Source organism: Anastrepha obliqua, chromosome 1 (genome assembly GCF_027943255.1).
Source record: "Anastrepha obliqua isolate idAnaObli1 chromosome 1, idAnaObli1_1.0, whole genome shotgun sequence".
Lineage (NCBI taxonomy): Eukaryota > Metazoa > Arthropoda > Insecta > Diptera > Tephritidae > Anastrepha > Anastrepha obliqua.
Genome location: NC_072892.1, coordinates 129,267,645 through 129,286,510, shown reverse-complemented (window position 1 = coordinate 129,286,510; position 18,866 = coordinate 129,267,645). Strand labels below are relative to the sequence as shown.

At 36.6% G+C, this 18,866-nt stretch overlaps 1 protein-coding gene across 1 annotated transcript in view; it reads left to right on the top strand.

Annotated features, from left to right (window-relative positions):
• LOC129236084 (calcium-activated potassium channel slowpoke) overlaps nt 1-18,866 on the top strand; it is a 282,580-nt gene that overhangs the window by 180,074 nt on the left and 83,640 nt on the right. Inside the window, exons 10-12 of the mRNA XM_054870285.1 lie at nt 3,266-3,418; nt 7,525-7,680; nt 17,535-17,647. Coding sequence (XP_054726260.1) covers nt 3,266-3,418; nt 7,525-7,680; nt 17,535-17,647 — 422 coding nt within the window. The remainder of the gene's footprint in view (nt 1-3,265; nt 3,419-7,524; nt 7,681-17,534; nt 17,648-18,866) is intronic.

Sequence of the window (18,866 nt, the reverse complement as noted above, 5' to 3'; positions counted from 1 at the left end):
GGCAAAACCGACCGAATTTTTCACAAAGGGAATCCGTGAATTGCCAGAAAGATGGGAAAAAGTAGTAGCAAGCGATGGACAATACTTTGAATATTAAATTTGTAACCATTTTACGTCAATAAAGTTTCAAATTTCGAAAAAAAAACCGCACGAACTTATTCATAGTCCTAATAGTTAAAATATACAAGCCTACCTTTAACTAACTAAAAGATAAAGTTTAAAAGTACAGAAAATTCTTTCTTAGAAAATGAGAAATCAAACCTGGAGCAAACAAATACAGCAAACCATTTCAGGGTATAAGGGCTCGTAAATTAACTAAAATTTTCGTCGTACAAAGCCTAAGATAGAAGCAAATGAAAAACAATGAAATTTAAGTGGCTATTAAGTGAGAAACGACTAGCAAAAATTACACCAACATCTTAAGATTCTTTAACAGATGGAAGTACAATATTAGATGTGCTATAAGAAGTATGGAAGACAATAGGGATTTTGGAAAAAGGGACATGACAGTATTTTTTCATATTTAAAGAAAGTTGATATTTTTAACACCACAATGCAAATTTGTCTATATCTGCTTGAAGCCAACGTACGTCAATTGTGTTATTTATAACTGAAAATATTTTTCAATCGTCAGCATATAACAGAAAACTAGCAAATGAGAAGCAATTACTAATGTCGCTAACAGAAAGAGTAGCGGACCTAAAACACTTCCCTGAGACACTCCAGAGCAGGCAATGAATGCTTCAGAGGAAGTACCATCAGTTGTGATCACGCAGCGCCTTGCGCGTAAATAGGATTTCAACCATTCCAAGAGAACAGAGTGAAACCCAAGCGAACATAATTTATGCAGTGAAATTTTCAGAGAGACTCTGTCCAATGCTTTGGAAAAACCCGTGTAACTGCAGTAGACTAATTTTATAGGTGAAATAACTGCCGTAAATTTTTTTAGAAAAATTACAGAAATCCCATCAATATCAGTTTGTAGAGAGGTTTTTAAGCTTAATATTCCAAGTTCGACATAATCTTCTGAAAGATTTAGGTGAACAAAATTCAGAGTTTAAGATTGATTTAAAGATCGGTCTCAAAAGCGATAAGAATCTGCATCAGTATCATTCTGAAGAAAAGTAAATTGGAAAAATTCTGCGAAAAGACTGGCTGCCTCTAATGGCGTGTTAATAGATTTACAATGTCCGAAACTCGAAGTGTAACCAATTAAAAAGGCCATAAATTTAGTTTCGCAAATTACTCTTATTCAAAAAATGTATGAAAATAATACAGAATTGAGAATCAATTTACTTTTGCACGATATGACCATCTTTGACTATGGTCTTGAGACGGTCAGGAAACGAATAGCAAACTGCCCGAATGTGACTTGCAGGTATTTTGGCCCACTCGCGAACAATAGCTTTCTTCAGCGCCTCGAGACTGGTGAATCTTTTAGTTCGATAATATTTCGCATTTACTTTGACGCCAGGCTCGATGAAAACGATTGAACAGCACGATTACCTTTGGCGGGTACTGCCACCTGGTGGCCAATCGATGACTCAAATTCGCGTATGAACGGTCGGTCAAATAAATCCTATCGTTTTGGGAGTTTACGAATTGCTCAATTTGAAAAATTTTCTCGTCAGAAAACACAATGTTCGGAAATTGACCGCTTTCGGCGAAGCGAAGCAACTCCTTCGCTCTCTCAAGTCTGACTTGTCGCTGCTTTGGTGTGAGATCATGCGCCTTTTGGATGTTGTAAGGCTTGACTTTGAGATCATTTTTCAGTATGCGGCGGATGCTACGGTCAGATATTTTCATTTTTTTCGCCATTTGATTAGCACTTCGTTGGGGATTTCGCTCAAGTTGTTTCTTCACTTTTTGAGCGATTTCACGTGACGTTGCAGTCTTTTGATGACCACCTCTATGACGTTTCGCGATGCTACCAGTATCATTTTAACGAGTATTGGTGCGATAAACAAAAACTTTATTTACTTTATGGTGTTCGAGCTCACGAAAAATCGCTGGTTGTAATTTTCCAGCCAAATATAATGCAATCACACTATTAAGTTTGAAATCCATTACTGATATCCTTTCTTCGCGTCTACTCTCGGCAAAGTACTTCCGCGCGCTTGTAAGCAATATATTGGACTGTCATTCAGCCAACTAACAGACAGCTGATGCCCGTGTATCAGCAGCACGAGCGGTCTGAAATTGCTTACACTTCGAGTGCCGGACCCTGTACTACCAAAACAAATAGCAGATGGAACACTACTACAGGATTTCTTAGATTTAACGTAGTGCCAAAAAATCTCAGGGCTAGATTTATTACTCTCCTCAACACTTAGAATATAATTAATATGAGCATAGGGTAAGCCAAAATCAAGCGAAAAGCATAGCGGCCTTTCTGAGACTTTTAAATATTTCTCAATTAGTTCTAAGTAATGTAAAAATTGTTCTTCTACGTACACCTTTACAGATATGTATATACTTATATATATAATTCTTAGTTGTCAACTATTCAACTTTTTTGTTATGTAAATATGTATGTATGTATGTATGTATTATGTAAGCATGACAACCGTTATTCCTTTTGCATGCTGCATGCGCTGCTTAATTGTTGTTGTTAATATGCAAATGCAACAGTATGATGTAAAATATATTTACCTATATACGCATATATGTGTGTAAGTATAGGCATGCAGTTGCTTGACATCAAAGTTTCCTTTGAAGTTTGTATGCAAATATACATGAATACATTTTTATGCAACATTTAAATTACTTATTTCCATATGCTTTGGTATGTTTTGTTTTCCTTCTACTGTTACTTAATATTAATATAACTGTTATGTTTTTGAACCACTCAGAATATTATTGAAAAAAAAAAACGAATAATTATCATCATTCCATACCTCGTCGATTTCATTGCATCCATAAACATATCGCATCCCGCGTTTCTGCCGGCAACTTTAATTAAAATTTAATTAAAGGAAAAAATATCAGCCTTAATGCTGTTGTCGCAGCAAAACAAATGTGTTGAAAAAGGGCGTGTAAAATAATATGATTTCTCTAATTAATCTGATTAATCTCAGCGAAAAACGCGTTAACCTTAACCCCAATGCATAAAACCGCTTTCTGTGTTCACTTTATTGCCACACGCTTCATCGCCTCATTTTCACCGCCGCCACCCAACTACAGTTATTAAAATAATTAAATAATTTATGCAGATTTATTACATTAATCATTTTTTTATCGTCTTCGTCTGCTTGCATCCGTGAAGGTACACGAAGCTGATGCCTGCTTGGTACTGGCCAATAAATATTGCCAAGATCCCGATGCTGAAGATGCTGCCAACATTATGCGAGTCATCTCAATTAAAAACTACAGCGAAGACATACGAGTGATTATACAACTTATGCAATATCATAATAAGGTAAGTGCTTTTTCGCACAAGTAAAATAGTTGGCATTCATTTCAGAGAGAAATCATGATGCAGTTACAGAAAACAAAAACATAAACACAAACCAGCAAAGGGAACACATTTTTATGAATTTTGTTTGTTTTTTTATAAATAATTAATTTAAGGGGTGAGGAGTAGTCTTCAGTTTATTTTAAAAAAATAGAAACGTAGCATTAATATATCTTGTTTTGACTTGACTTTAGCAAAATTTCAAAAAAAAATTAAAAATTGTAAAAGTTATCGCTGTTTGTGTAGAGCCCGTTTCTCCAGAAGTCCCATGCGGTGATCATCACAAGTCCTTGGAGATTCATCTAAAATCAATCGGACAAGAGAAATTAGTTTTTTTAAAAGATAATCTTGTGCCTGATCGAAGCTTTTTTTTCATAATTAAAAATATAGCGGCCTCAGGGAATATTTTTCAGATTTTCGGGAAATAAAACCGACAATTAATAATAAAAAAAAAATCGAAATTAAAAAAAAACATCTTTCGATCAGGCACGAATGGAGCTGGTGCTATTTATTACAAAATATAAACCTCCACCCTTTCGATTTCCCAAATTAACCAACCACGTTCTTCCGCTCCCAAGTTTGGTGTTTTGGGGTGATACTTGACTCCAAACTCCATTGGAAGCTACACATTGAAAATCGGGTAAAGAAGGCCAGTTTACTTCCTTACTCCTGCAAATGTATGTTCGGTAAAAAATGGGAACTCAAGCCACAGGTCGTGCTATGGATGTACAACGTACTGATTTTATCAATTTTAACGTCGGATGCCTCGTTTAGTGGGAAGCTCTTCGGAAGGGCTATAATATCACTAAACTGGTGAGGGTGTAAAGGACTGCAGGCATTGGCATCACCGGAGAATGTAAAACTTGCCACAGTGCTGCCCTGAATGTCCTTTTGCACTTACTTGCCATCGACTTTTCCGTCATTTCCATTGCCGCTCAAAGAGCAATCAGGTTAAAGGACATTGGCCTCTGGAAGCTTGCACCTCTGTCTTCACTGACGGTTCCAAGATGGAATCAGCAGTCGGAGCAGGGGTTTTCTCTAACTCATCCAATTTATCTATCTCTTTTAAACTGCCGAACACTGCTAGTGCTTTTCAAGCAGAAGTCTTTGCGATCCTGCAGGCATGCAAAATGCTTAAGAAACGTGGGAGCGAGGGCGATATTAACATTTTCTCCGATATTCAAACCGCGATCAAGGCTCTGACGACGCCATGGTGCAGAACGAAATTAGTAAACTCCTGTAAGGAGAAGATTAAATCTCTTGGGTGCGCAGGTAACATCTCTCTGATCTGTGTTCCAGGGCATAGGAATAAAGAGGGAAATTAAATTGGTGACGACCTTGCCAGGAAGGGGACTGAATTGTCCTCAAAGACCTCGCACCCGGTTGCTAAAGGGAAACTGCACAAATTATTTCTCGGGAATGCGCAAACAAAATATGGAGCTCCATTTCTTCATGTGCTATTTCGAAAACTCTTTGGCTCCAATACGATATACGAAGGACTCAGAAAGTCCTTTGGACTCCTCGCCAATCAATTTCCAAACTCGTAGCTGTGTTTACCGGTCACATACGTGGAAAAGCCAGGGTTACCATTTAACTCCCATTGCAGATGCTGTGGAGACCTTTCAGACAAGGAAACTGTAGAGCATTCTCTCTGTAAATGTCCGGGTTTGACAGCTCGACGTCTAAGGTCACTGGGCGCTCCTTTCTTCGACAGCATGGGGTAGTGCGCCAACCTAAATCGAATCAATCTCCTCCATTATATTAACAGCTTTGACTGGCTGTAGATATCTGCCTGTCGGAGGTCTCATAATGGTATCAAAACGGCGCTTTAGTGCTACTTGAGGAGTGCCAGACTGGCACTTCAACCATTTCACCTACCTACCTACCTACCTACCTAGGCACGAGCTTTTTATGTTTTTCATAAGCAGTATAAATTTTATTGAAATCTACCAAGCGGTTTTAAGTTACAGTTATCACCAGTTCAAAAAACATAGTTTTGAGAAAAATGCCCCCATGGCAGGCATATGTTGACCACAGGCGTTGAGCCCTGTGATTACACCCACCAGTACTCTCAGCTCCTTTCTGCTGAGTTTGAGAAAAAAGGTCGATATTTTCCTGTTTGGTTCTTTCACAAATCACTTTGCAACTCTGCAAGAGTTCATGCCAGACCAACGTCCTCTATGGGTTGACCTCATGAAGTCAGCAATCCATAGTTGAATCGATGCGGAATTGATACCTAGAAACGGTTCAGGGCCTAGTGGCATACTTGCAGAGCCTTCATTCGCCAGTTTATCAGCTAACTCGTTCCCTATAACACCACAATGTGTAGGCAGACTCTCTTTTTTGTGTTTTGCAACACTGTTCAGTTTTGTCTTACAGCTTAGCAAAGGCTTTCAGTACAGCTTGACTGTCACTACAAATTCCAATACCTTAATTTTTTTCTCAATTAGTCAGTATACCACATTCAAGATGGCTTAGACTTCCGTAAGGAATACCATAGCCATCTGTCCTGTGGCATAGGAGTACTTAGTGTCTTCGTCTGAGTACCATCCAGATCCACTACCATCACAGGTTTTGGATCCGCCAGTGTAAAAAGTGTGCTGATATCCCGTTAATAGGTTCTCTGGACTTAACCATTGATCTACATCTGGGATCAAAACATCATACTTCCTACCGAAACTAACGAAAGGCACCTGATTGTCCATTGGCATCGAGAACAGTGTGCACCGCTTCGAAAACTGGTGGTATATCTGACAGTGGCCAGTGCTTACTTCATTTCCCCAGACTCCGTTTAACTTGAGCCTGTACGCCGCCTTCATCGCTTCCTTTCGAATTTGAAGATCTAGAGGTTGCAAGACCAGAATGGCATTAAGGGCATAACCAGATGTCGTACTCATAGCAGCTATGATACCCAAGCACACACTTCTCTGTAGCCTGTTTAGGAGTTTTGCCCTGGAATTAAGCATTGTAGCCTTCCACGTATGTAAAATGGGTCTAGTCAGGGTGATGTACAACCTGTGTACTATCGCCGGTCTTAGACCTCATGACTTGCCAAAGGTTCTCTTACACTGCCAGAAGACTTTTAGGTGTTCGAAAGGCCTTCTGCTCGGCGGGCTTCCAGGTAAGCTTACTATCTATGAGGTTAAGTATTTAACCTCAGAAGGCAGTTGCAGTGCAATTCGCACCAATGCTCACAAATCGTTACCGTAGGCTTGGATGTGTCCGATTTCCTGCAGATCATTAATAAGAGAGCACTAAAGTAGGAGAGAGAGTACACCGCCGTGTGGGCAACCCTTCTTGACGATACACCAGAAATTAGTAAACGAAATGGTAAACAAGCGCTGCGCTGGAATCCATTTCAACGAACTGGTAGAGGAATTGGCAGCCCATGTACCACGTGCAGGCGCTCAACAGAAGCTGAAATGAAAAACCGTATCCGTTGGCGAAGAGGAATGGTTGACACACTTTGCTCCAAATATAAGTTAAAGGTTCATATATACTTATATATCAGTAGGCGAATTCATATAAAGCGACTTCGGTAGAGCAACAAGAATATTTACATGTATTTGGTTTTTGCCGTTGTCAAAATTTCAGTGAAAATGTACGGAAATAAAATTAATTTCATCTCTCTCCTTCTCTTAGCTTCGCAGTCTGTGGTGGACCGCATAGCTTCATCAACAATCATCCTCCAATTCAGTCTCTCTCTCTCTTGACTCATTTCTCCAATTAAGAACGTTCAGCTAATTTCATTCATTTAATATTTTTTCTTATTTAATAAGGCAATAACAAAGAAGCAACTCATTTTGGCATTCAAACCACCAAATAGCAATAACAAGAAACAAATCAGCTGTCATGGCTAAGTCACCTTGTGTGGACACCTAAGCTTAACTTTGATACACAACATACATTTTTAGTACTATTAATTTCAATTAAAATTTTCTTCCTTCACTTTTCAACATTTTCTCTCTGAAGTTACTTAATTTTTTAGCCTAAAAGAAGATTTGAAATCTAGAGAATTTGACTCCTTTCCTCTTTGAGCTTCAATGCATACTTTCATGTTTCTCTTTTAGGCTTATTTACTAAACATACCGTCATGGGATTGGAAACAGGGCGACGATGTCATTTGCTTGGCCGAGCTTAAGCTTGGCTTTATAGCGCAGAGTTGTCTCGCACCAGGCTTCTCAACTATGATGGCGAATTTATTTGCCATGCGATCATTCAAAACTGTAAGTATTCCTGATCAAATTTCTGAAAATTTCACTTTAACAATAACGGTTAATAAAAATTAACAAAAACCTACAACAATAGCAACTGAGTTGGAATGGATTAGAAGTGTTTAAAGATAATTTTTAAAGAAATCTATTGTATAATTAGACTTACAATTTTAAGTAATTTTTCTATCAGCTTTCAAATGATGTTCATTAGTTTATGCTGGTGAGCTAACCAGCGGTTTAGATAAATTTCTACATCACACCAAATCTGAATCTATTTATCACAGTTTTTTTTTTTTTTTGTTTTTTTGTTGAAAATCTCTTGCCATCAATGTAGGCAGCCCTCAAAAAATTCTATAAATTTATATTATACATTAAGCTCTTGATTTAAATATCCATTAAAATCGAAGCCATGCACAATTTTTTATTCTGTAACATACCAACTTTTTAAAACACTACCTACTTATATACTGTATACCTGTAGTCACCAGACATGCAGTCTTGGACCAATGATTATCTGCGCGGTACCGGCATGGAAATGTATACTGAAACATTGAGTCCCACATTTATTGGAATACCATTTGCTCAGGCCACTGAGTAAGTTTTTGTGCGCTCGCATTGGCGTCTATGAAACAACTTACCTTCATAGCTACATTCTCACCTATTCGTATGCGTACTTCTATCGTATGATACAGTATCTACTACAAATACTCGTACAAGTACATTTAAGCATTTAATTTGTTCGTTGACACATTTCAGTAATTCGTTTTTTATTGGCTTTTTTCTTTTTTTTGTTTTGTATTCTCACATTCAGATCAAATTTACACAGGCCCATAAGCAAGGCACAGTGAACCAGGTAGTAGTAGTCGTTGGAGTAGAGAGTAGGACATGAGTAGTTCTTTTGGATCGAAGTGTCGGCTATTGGGCACACTACAGAAACTGAAATATAAGTGTAACAAAAAATAAGTAAATTTTTGAATTAATAAGTAAAAATGAAATATAAGTAGATATAAATTTTGTTTTTTTTGTCTTAAAAATACCAAAATCTCTAAACAAAGATTTGATAATATAGTTTAGACCAAATAAATCGAAGAGAAAATCAAATCGGCTGCTTTACTGCTACTACCTGTCCAATGTGTCTTGAACATAAACCAGACACAACAAATCAAACAAAAATTGTGCTACAACCTGCAGCGAAATCCTGAAGTGTGATAGTACTCGTAAACGTTTGAAAGGCGTTTGTCAAAATTTTATTTCTTGATAAAAGGCAAAAATAGAACGCATGGCACAATAATAATTACGCGCCTCCACGTATACTTCAAATAAAGCAGTACGCGATTAGTGGATTTCTCTGCAGGCTCACGTACACGCTCACACACACGCACATACACACAATTATTAAATGTCCAATTTGTCAAACTTTCGTTCTAAATGTTTTTGAAAACGTCATTCTAATTGTTGTTTGACGGTATTTTTCTTTTCTTAATGTGGCAATTAATTTGTTGTGAGTAATTTGAAAACATTTAATTAAAATTCACTAACAAAACGTAAACACAAAGCCTCTTATGAATTTTACTTTCCAATTATTCCCTTTTCTTCGCAAAATTTTCATCCTACTCTAACACCGTTTGCTGGTATTTGCGTTCAATTTTCATTTCCAGTTTTTCGTGGTGTTTTCAAATGAATTTTAAGTGTTTTTACAAATACCTTCTATGTTGTGAAATATTTTTAATAACGCAATAACTCAAAAATACTTTAAACAACAAATAATTAAATTTTATTAAAAGCTATTTCATTTTTTTTTTTTCATTTAATAAAATTCGTGATTTGATAATTGAAAGTGAGAAACTGAATAAGAAAAGTCCGAATTTGTATAGAGAATTGGAAACTCACACTGAGACTTGACATTTGTTTAGCTTTTGACACACACATTCATAAGTGATTAAGCTCAACCCATTTCGATCAAATATTTAAAAATTTAAGACATAATTTTTGGCATCCCATAAATGCCATAAGCAGATGGACATCGGGATTACCGACCCAATTAATTCTCATTTAAATTGTAGTGTGACAGAGGTTTGTTATGCGAATTATTGAATAGCTGATTTGTTTATTGAAAAGTTTTGTCAGTAGAAGATGGTTAAGCGTTAATTCCGGTTGCCATCTAAAATTGGGAAAACACATTTTTGAGCTTAAAAATAAATCAAAATTACTATAAAATACTTACTCCTCTTGTGCCCACCAAATTGTTCCAAAAGTTTTAATATTGCAACGATTGTTTTCAGCCTTTCTTGTTCCTGTCTTTAAAAGTTTCACTATTTCTTCTTCACAATAGATTTTAACTGTCATTATTCGGCGATGTTGCCATCGAAAATTTCTCTAATCCGCTTAAGTTATGAGAATTAAGTCTAGTTGTCATCCGCATTAGTTGCACTTAATTTCTGAGATAATTGAACAACTTGGAGATTATTTACCGTTGAGCTCAAAAACTCTTCAAAATCAGATGGCTGGATGCGGCTTAAGAAATTACATCTAAAAGCAATTAAAAATGGAAATACTGCATTTTTGATTGATTTGCACTACACACGCAAATATCTCGAACATTTCATGGTGTCCTTATTTTGAATTAATAATAATTTCCCTTTTTTCATACCAGACAGGTCAATAGGCCCACTAAGTTATGTTCTCCTAATTTCAATATACAAGATGAAGTCCGAAATAAACAAGACTGAGCTAAAATAGAAACAACAGGAATAGTCCCCTCTGACCTGGATACACTGTTTTGCGCGATCTAAAAGCTTTTCGAAAGAGTGTTTCAGGTCATTGACCGGAATCTGGAATGTCCTACACGATGTCGGTATAAACCTTTGGGATGGCCTCTACGGAGGCAAAACATTTTCCTTTCATGGCCAAATGCAATTTTCCGAATGGTTAGAAGTCACAGAGAGCCATATCAGGCGAATACGGTGAGTGATTTTTAGTAAAAAAATCAGACGCAAGAGTAAATCGATGAGGTGGTGCATTATCATAGAATAAGCGCCAGCTTCCTACTTTACGGTATTCAGGACGAATTTGAAACTCTTCAAACACCAAGATAAAAAATTTCATTGACGGTTTAGCCCGTTGGAATGAACTTCTTCTGGGAAATTCCCTTGGAATCGTTAAAACAAAAGAGCATCGACTTGATTTTTGACTTCTCCAAACGCGATTTTTCGGATGGTGGCTCATCTGGGGCCTTTCATTTGGCACTTTGAAACTTAGTTTCAGATTCACGTTGGAACACTACGTTTCATCTCTAGTTACAATGTTGTAAAGCAAGCTCTCGTCTTTTCTCGCCTCTTTAATGAGGTCTTTCGAATGTTCAATTCTGAGCAATTTTTGGTCCTCAGTTAATTTGTGCGGAATGAAGTCTGCCCAAACCTTTCGTAAGCCCAAATGATCAGTTAAAATTCGATAAATCGATGATTTGGAGTTATTCAACTCCGATTCTATAAATTTCAACGATGGTTTCAGTTCATTTTTATAAATATACCAACAATTTCGATGGAGTTTTCGGTGTTTACTGATTTTGGGCGGCCCCATGTATGGTATGTTCATTGTCATTTATGTCCTCACAACCATCTCTGAAACGTGTAAACCATTCATGAACTCGGGTACAAGATAGACAATCGTCGCTATAAACATTTTTCATCAATTCAAATGTTTCGGTAAATATTTTACCGATTTTAAAACAAAATTTAATATTAACTCTTTGTTCGAAACTCATTTTTGTACCGATGACACAAACATACTGACACTTTAGAGGTCATAACTTCGCTTCCACTGACCTGAATGTCACCAAGCTTTCACTGGAGTTAGCTAGGGATGTAACTACCAACGCACTCAGTAAAAAGATGGCGCCCTCAAAACCATTTTTATGACGCCAGTCTTGTTTATTTTGGACTTCAACTTGTATTCTGATGAGAAATTTCCGAATGTATTCTTGATCAAAAATTATGAAAGAAATTAACTACACATTACAGATAACGATATCGAGTAGTCTCGAGCCGTCTCGAGCATGATCCTCTAAATTTGGTACAAGTAAACACAACCGTCGCCAGCTATGCAGGAATGCACGAAACGCAATATTCCATTTTCGAGATTGTGTCAAATCGTCTCTCTACATTCGACCATCGATGATAAAGGCTCTTTATATAAATAAAGGCTCCAGATATCGACAAGTTTAAGCTACTTATTAATCTATTTATTTTTCAATTTCAAATATTTTTCCTATAAAAATATACTTTATTTTATAACAAAGGCCATAATAATCCAAGTCATAAGTCCAAGTTCATAAAAATTCCAAAGTTTTAAAAAAAATTTGGCTAGCATTAGTCAATTAAGTAGTAATTTGAAATCGCTGGAAATTTTCACTGATTTTTTATTATTCGTTCACCAGTCGACATTTCGCGTTTTCTCCCCTAAAAAAGGTGTAATTCATTCATTACATGGAGAAAATGTAAAATTTCAAAGTAAATTTGCACAATTTGGAAGCGTTGTTCTGGCGTTGAATGATTCATGACGACTTGCTGAAACAGAACTTATAGAACAACACAGTTTGCCATTCGCAGCTATCAAACCATAGTTATTGATGTCGATAGTTCTCTATCAGATAAAAAAAAAACACACGATGCATATTCGATATTTTTTAAATAAAAAATATTTTAAGTATAAAATAATCTTTTCAACATAAAAAAGTCACGTTCCATATGGAAAATAGGCATACCTCAAATTACTTTAAATAGGTTGGGCTTTTCCTTTCACAGCACCAATGCACTCACAACACACCCAAATTGTTTGCACAAAGTTCATGCAGACCTGTAATACACAGACCTTTACACTTCATAACTTAGCTCGCAAGCAGCAACAACACCTACAAAATAATATACAAAAAAATACTACTGAGGCAAAGCTTTAATCCTCATTGAAAACCTCGTAACCTAACATACGGTATACTATGTCGTATGGTAGCCGGCTTTAGATAAGTTATATATCAAAAAAACCATTGTACATTTATAAAGAATAGCCAGTCTACGCATCTGCGGGGCCCTGAATACCTCACCAACAGAAGAACTAAACATTACGCTTAACCTATTACCAATAGAGCATTTCGGCAAGCAAACAGCTGTCAAGGCAGTTCTCAGATTAAGAGAAATCGGTCTACTCAGAACAAACCAGAGAGGGCACTCTTCAATTTTAGAAAAACTCCCCTGCATTCCTGTTACAACGGATTTCTGTAAGACCAAAGTATTTCCTTCCAAAGAGGAATGGGATAATGGGAGTATTGTTAAGGAAAGTGATATATGTAAACATCTATACAGATGGTGTATAGCTCAAAACTAGGCAACAGTGTAGGTGGAGGGGTTTACTCCGATAAACTCGGAGTTCGCCAACCTTTTCGCCTATTTGTAGGTATTTCAGGCGGAAGTCACTGCCATAAAAGGTAATAAAAACGAGAGTATTATCCACAAATGAAGCCTTCATATACTCGGACAGTCAAGCAATAATAAAAGCGCTAGAATCTAAAATACGCTCGTCAAAAACAATCATAGAATGTTTTAAACTTCTAAATGACGTATCAAAATACTACAAAGTACAACATATTTGGATGCCAGGTCACAGGAATATAGCAGGGAACTGCAAGGCAGATGAACTTGCTCGAATCGGTAAAACGCTCGACCTCCAAGTGGATAAGGTGCTGATACCCATGCCTATAGCCACTTGTAAACTACTGATAGATAGGGAAACCATCAATAAGTCGATCAAAAAGCTTGTTAAGATTTAACAGAGAAACTATAAGGAAAATGCTAGGAGTATTAACTGGTCATTGTCTGATAGGAAGCCACGCTAGAAGGTTAGGTCTCCCGGACTTCGATTTCTGTAGAAGCTGTCTAAATACAGAAGAAGAGGAAACAGTGAGACACCTTTTATGTGATTGTGAAAGCTTTGGCATTTTTAACTGAAGTAGCGGACATAGCCCATCTAAAACTAACGAAACTTTGCTCGTTTATTAAAGCTGCCGGATGGTTTGAAAAGGAACCCATAGGGTAAGGATCACTTCCAGTGGTATCACAATGGACCTATGAAAGTGTGTCATTGCGATAGCCACCCCACCTATCTATCTACCTAAGCTCAAGATTATTAAAATTCATCATAATGAATTTTACGCAGAATTTTGATGCACTTTTTGATATTCTGTGATATTCTAGCAGCCCAAAAATTTACTTCAATTTTTGATGTTAGGTCGTTATTTTTGATACTTTGTTATATACCGCAGCTGCCAATTCATTGCAATTTAGAGTTGCATTGCTGACTTTTCGTACCGTTTCAAGGCACTCGTGCACAGAAAGTTTTCGTATGCGTCTCTTAGTATTCTAATCTTGGGGAATAAAAAAAACTTTTCGGCTTCTCTTAAATTTTTGCGATCTTACTTTTCTCTGAGGTTCCTTGTCTTTGAATAAAATTTAAACTTTTGTTAAATCGTTTAAATTTGCACTTTTTTTTAATTTTACATTTTTACACATACACTTTATTACTCTTAATAAACAAATGATTTGTAAAACAGAAAACTACAAGGTTCCACTTTCAGCTTATGTTATGGAAGGAATAGTTGAGTATCAATTTATGATATAACAGTGTTGGTAACGATCGGAATCTTCCAGCAGTATACTGGTAGTAGGACAATAGACTAAACAATAAACTAAAAACAATCCATTCTTTACTATAAAATAACATTCGAACCTCGTTCTATTGTGAGGTGTCTGGCAACACTCACCTTCCGCTAAATCCCACAATTTTAACTATAAATGACTGAAGAACTACAACCTTACGGAGGGTGCAGTTTTTTCAGTTTCCCTTTACATCCTGTGCGGCATTATACTGAATATTCCCCAATATTTCGTTTTATGGAGCCATTGTTTCCTTTGTTTTGTGCTTAACGCTACAAATCACGACAGAATTCAATATTGACAAAGCAGCAAAAATAAAACATGGGCTGAAAAGTTCTGGGCCTAACAAAACAAACACGTATTTTGAAGTGAAGCTTCTTAGGCGTCGACGGACAAGCGAGAATGGAGAGTAAAATTTCAAGGCCATGCAACGTTTTAGGCATTTTAGTTCCGCAAGAGAGAAATCAGATATAACGTAGAGGAAAAGGAGAGAGAGAGCTAAACTTTAGATATATCTTAGATGCACTTTGAGCTATTTTTCCTGAGTTTTTCCTCGTGGTTGCTAATTTCTAGTGAGAAATAACACTGCCTACTTTTGGGCGCTTGTTTGTTGGTGCAAACTTGTAGGAAATATATATTTGGTCCCTACTTTTTGGCGTTATATTTCCTTTGTGCCGTTGCTGCGGTCCTCGAATCGCTGCGTTTGTGCGGTTGATAAACGTTCGGAGTAGTGCGCGTTGTTGTCACGGTTTGTGTCCGACGTTTATCTACGCCGGTTTTGTAAATTTTGTCTATTTGTATTCTCTGCAAATGTTTTGAATTTATTTAGATATATATTTTTTCTCTCTCTCTCTCTCTCTCATTCTCTCTCTGGTGTCTCTCTCTTTCTTTGTATGCCTTAAAAGTTTCACTTCTGTTATGTGTACTATGCTACACGCACTTCTTTGTTTTTAATTAAATTAAAATTTAGTCATAAACTTAATTTCCGTCAGGAACAACGCAATCATTCTAGCGTCGCTCTAACATTTCAATACCACTTTGTGGAACGATTTATCTTTTGCCTTAAAATAGGCCTCAGCGATAACCTCTTCATTGGAACGAAATTTCTTACCGAAAGCATTTTTTATTTTTTTTTTTTTAGTCTGCGTCCTGCCAGTAGTCACTGGAAGCCAAATCTGGCGAATACGGTGGATCTGGAAGGAATTCGAAGTTCAATTCATGTAGTTTTGCCACTGCTTTGATTGAATTGTGACTTCTTGTTTTTGAAGAACAGCGAGCAAACGCGGCACCCACTTTGAACAGAAATTTCTCATAGTCAAATGCTCATGCAATATAAAACCAAGACGTACTTTGGATAGCTTTACGATGTCAGCAGCACTCACGCAATTTCACTTTTCGATCATTCAAAACGATTTTGTGGATTTTTTGGAAGTTTTCTGGTGTTATCACCTCATTTGGACATCCACTGCGTTGTGCATCATCGGTGTCTCTACGACCTCATCTCTACGTTGAAGTCCGCAAATCATCGTTGTATTGTTGTTTCTGATGAAACGGAGTCTTCATAACACTTTCCAAGCCATTACGTCACTGTATTTTTTCCCACCAAGAAGCAGTGCAAAATTAAAACACGAAATTCTTGTTTATCCATTGTTTTGAAAATAACAAAAGAAGCGCCACTCTTAGCACAATAACTCTCGAACTAATGAATAGAATATCAGGAATTTTTTATAACTGTCTTTTTAAGGTTAGTACTAACTGGAAAAGAGGTGAATACAATAAAACTAGTACCATCTATGTGTTAGGCCCAGGACTTTTCAGCCAATGTGTTATAAGCTCGGAACTTCGTAGACTTTTTTCAACGCTGTTTTTGCGTTTTTTCTCTATAACTTTGTTATTTTTTGTTAAAGAATAGATTTTTTTTTAGTTTAATCTGATTAAAAAAGGGGTTCAAAGAAAATTGTGACAACACAATTTTCAGTAAACTTTTGGAATTTCAAACCAATGAAAATAGTGGGTGTATGTAGACTTTTGCTCCTCACTGTATAATTACGGAATGTACTTAAGAATTGTAAAAAACTTGTGTACTTTGATCTACTTCAGAATTGTAAAAATCGATCTAAAGTCTGCTCTAATATCCGATCTAACAGCTGCCAAATATTGAGAATTACTTAAAAATATTCCTACAGAAAAATACATTTCCCTCAAGTGGTTATGATTTTTGAAAATCACTAATACATCGGTGTTGTTGCTGCTTGAACGAATTCGGTAAAACCTTTCAACACAAAACAGCTTGTCAGCGAATAATTTACAGTTATTTTGTAATATTTATATTTCTGGTATACAAACGTACCTACTAAATACTCTTACTTTCATTGAATATTTGCTAAACTTTTACAAAAGTTCTTAGTTTTAGGTTACTTTTAGTTGCTTTTAGTTATGTTGGTTTTTTTGTTTTTCTTTTTCTTTGCTCATTTTACATAAAAGCATACTTTTCTGTACATAAAACAAAGCGAAAGTATATGCTTTATAAATAATAAATAATACATAGTCTGCTCGTGCGCAAAATGTTACATGCAAGCGCAAATGCATTTCATCCAGTTGCCGATCAAATCTGTCAAGTAAAAGTAAAACCACAAAAAAGACAAAAAAAAACAGCATAAATATTTGGACAAGAGCATCAAATCTCCTATTCTGCTACTTGCGTTGTTCGACTATATTTCCCTGCAAGTTAGAAGCATGGTAATAGACCTTTGTTTCCGACACTGCACTTCTCTCTTCGACGACATGGCATTGTATTGTAACAAAAAAAAAGAGTATATAATTCTCATTAGAAGTTCTTGCTTTGCGTGCCTCGTAGGTATTGCAAATGTGCTCATCAAACTCCCCCAAAGGTTCAAGCGTGCCAACAACTCTCTGCCTCGTCCACGCTATTAAAACACACAAATACATGTATGAAATACACCGACTGTAAACATCCGTACAAGGCCCATGAATATTGCCTGCATAGCGGCTGCTGCAGCAATTTGCATTTATTCCCCTACACTGTACTTACTCTGTAGTAAATAGTGTCGATTGTATATAAGAATTTGCTATAAAAACAATTTTTACTTTCGTTTTGGTTACTAAAATCCGTACCACAATCGAATCATTTTTAACTTTCAGTCACCAGATACACAGGCCTGGCAAAACGATTATCTCCAAGGTACCGGCTGTGAGATGTACACCGAAACCCTCTCACCTTCATTTACCGGCATGACATTCCCACAAGCCAGCGAGTAAGACCCGAAACAAGCGAATTATCTACTCTAATTCTAGTTCGTTTTTTTTTTTTTTGTACTTTACTTTAAACTACTTACAATTTTTTCGTACTTAAAATGATATTTTTTTTTTTCAAAATGTAACTGCATTTTTCTTAGCATTAATCAGTAGGAATAAAACAAAAATCATAATATAAAAATAAAAAATATTAAAATCGCACACGAGACGTACCAGTTAATAGAAAATGGAAGAAAATATCGAGCGATATATATGTATACAAACAGACATATTTTCATTTTAGTTGGAAAAAATTTTTTTAATTATTTATTTTATTTTACGTTCGTTTATATGCGTGTATATTAAAAACAAAAATCAATTAATAAAAATCTAAATAAATGAGATGTGGCCGGATACTCAATAAAAAGGTCACACGAAGGCCACACAGGCCTCTTAAAATGCCAATTGTTCAATCTAATTAAAAAACAAAAATATTATTGGCCCTTTTTAAAATATATTTGCCCCTTTTTAAAATATTTTTCCTATATACGATAAAAATTTAAATATGAAGTAGCGTTTTGTTTCATATTGGGAGGTTGAATTAGTTTTAAAGGTTTTTTTCGAAGATTTGGGGCTTTATTGTGAAAAAGGTACAAAATATTTTATTCGAAGTATTGGCCATCGCTAGCTACAACTTTCGCCCATCTTTCGGGCAATTTCCGGATGCCGTTTCTCCAAAATTCTGGCCGCTGCTTGGCTATCCATGACTCAACCCATATTTTGGTAGCCTCGTACGAGGAGAACCGCTGGTCCGCCAAATCGAGACTCATATGCCGGAACAAATGATAATCGGAGGGAGCTATGTCTGGACTATACGGCGGGTGGGGTAACACTTCCCAGCCAAGCGTTCCAAGGTATTTTTTGACAGGTTGAGCAACATGCGGCCGAGCGTTGTCATGTTGCAAAATAACCTTGTCGTGCCTTTTTACCGTTTCCGGCCGTTTTTCTTTCAATGCCCGGCTTAAACGCATCAATTGCAGTCGGTAACGATCCCCCGTGATTGTTTCGCCCGGTTGCAGTAGCTCAAAATATACGACGCCGACCTGATCCCACCAAATGCAGAGCATGATTTTCTTGCCGTGAATATTCTGCTTGGCCGTCGACGTTGATGCGTGGCCGGGCAAACCCCATGATTTTTTGCGTTTTGGATTATCGTAGTGGATCCATTTTTCGTCGCCA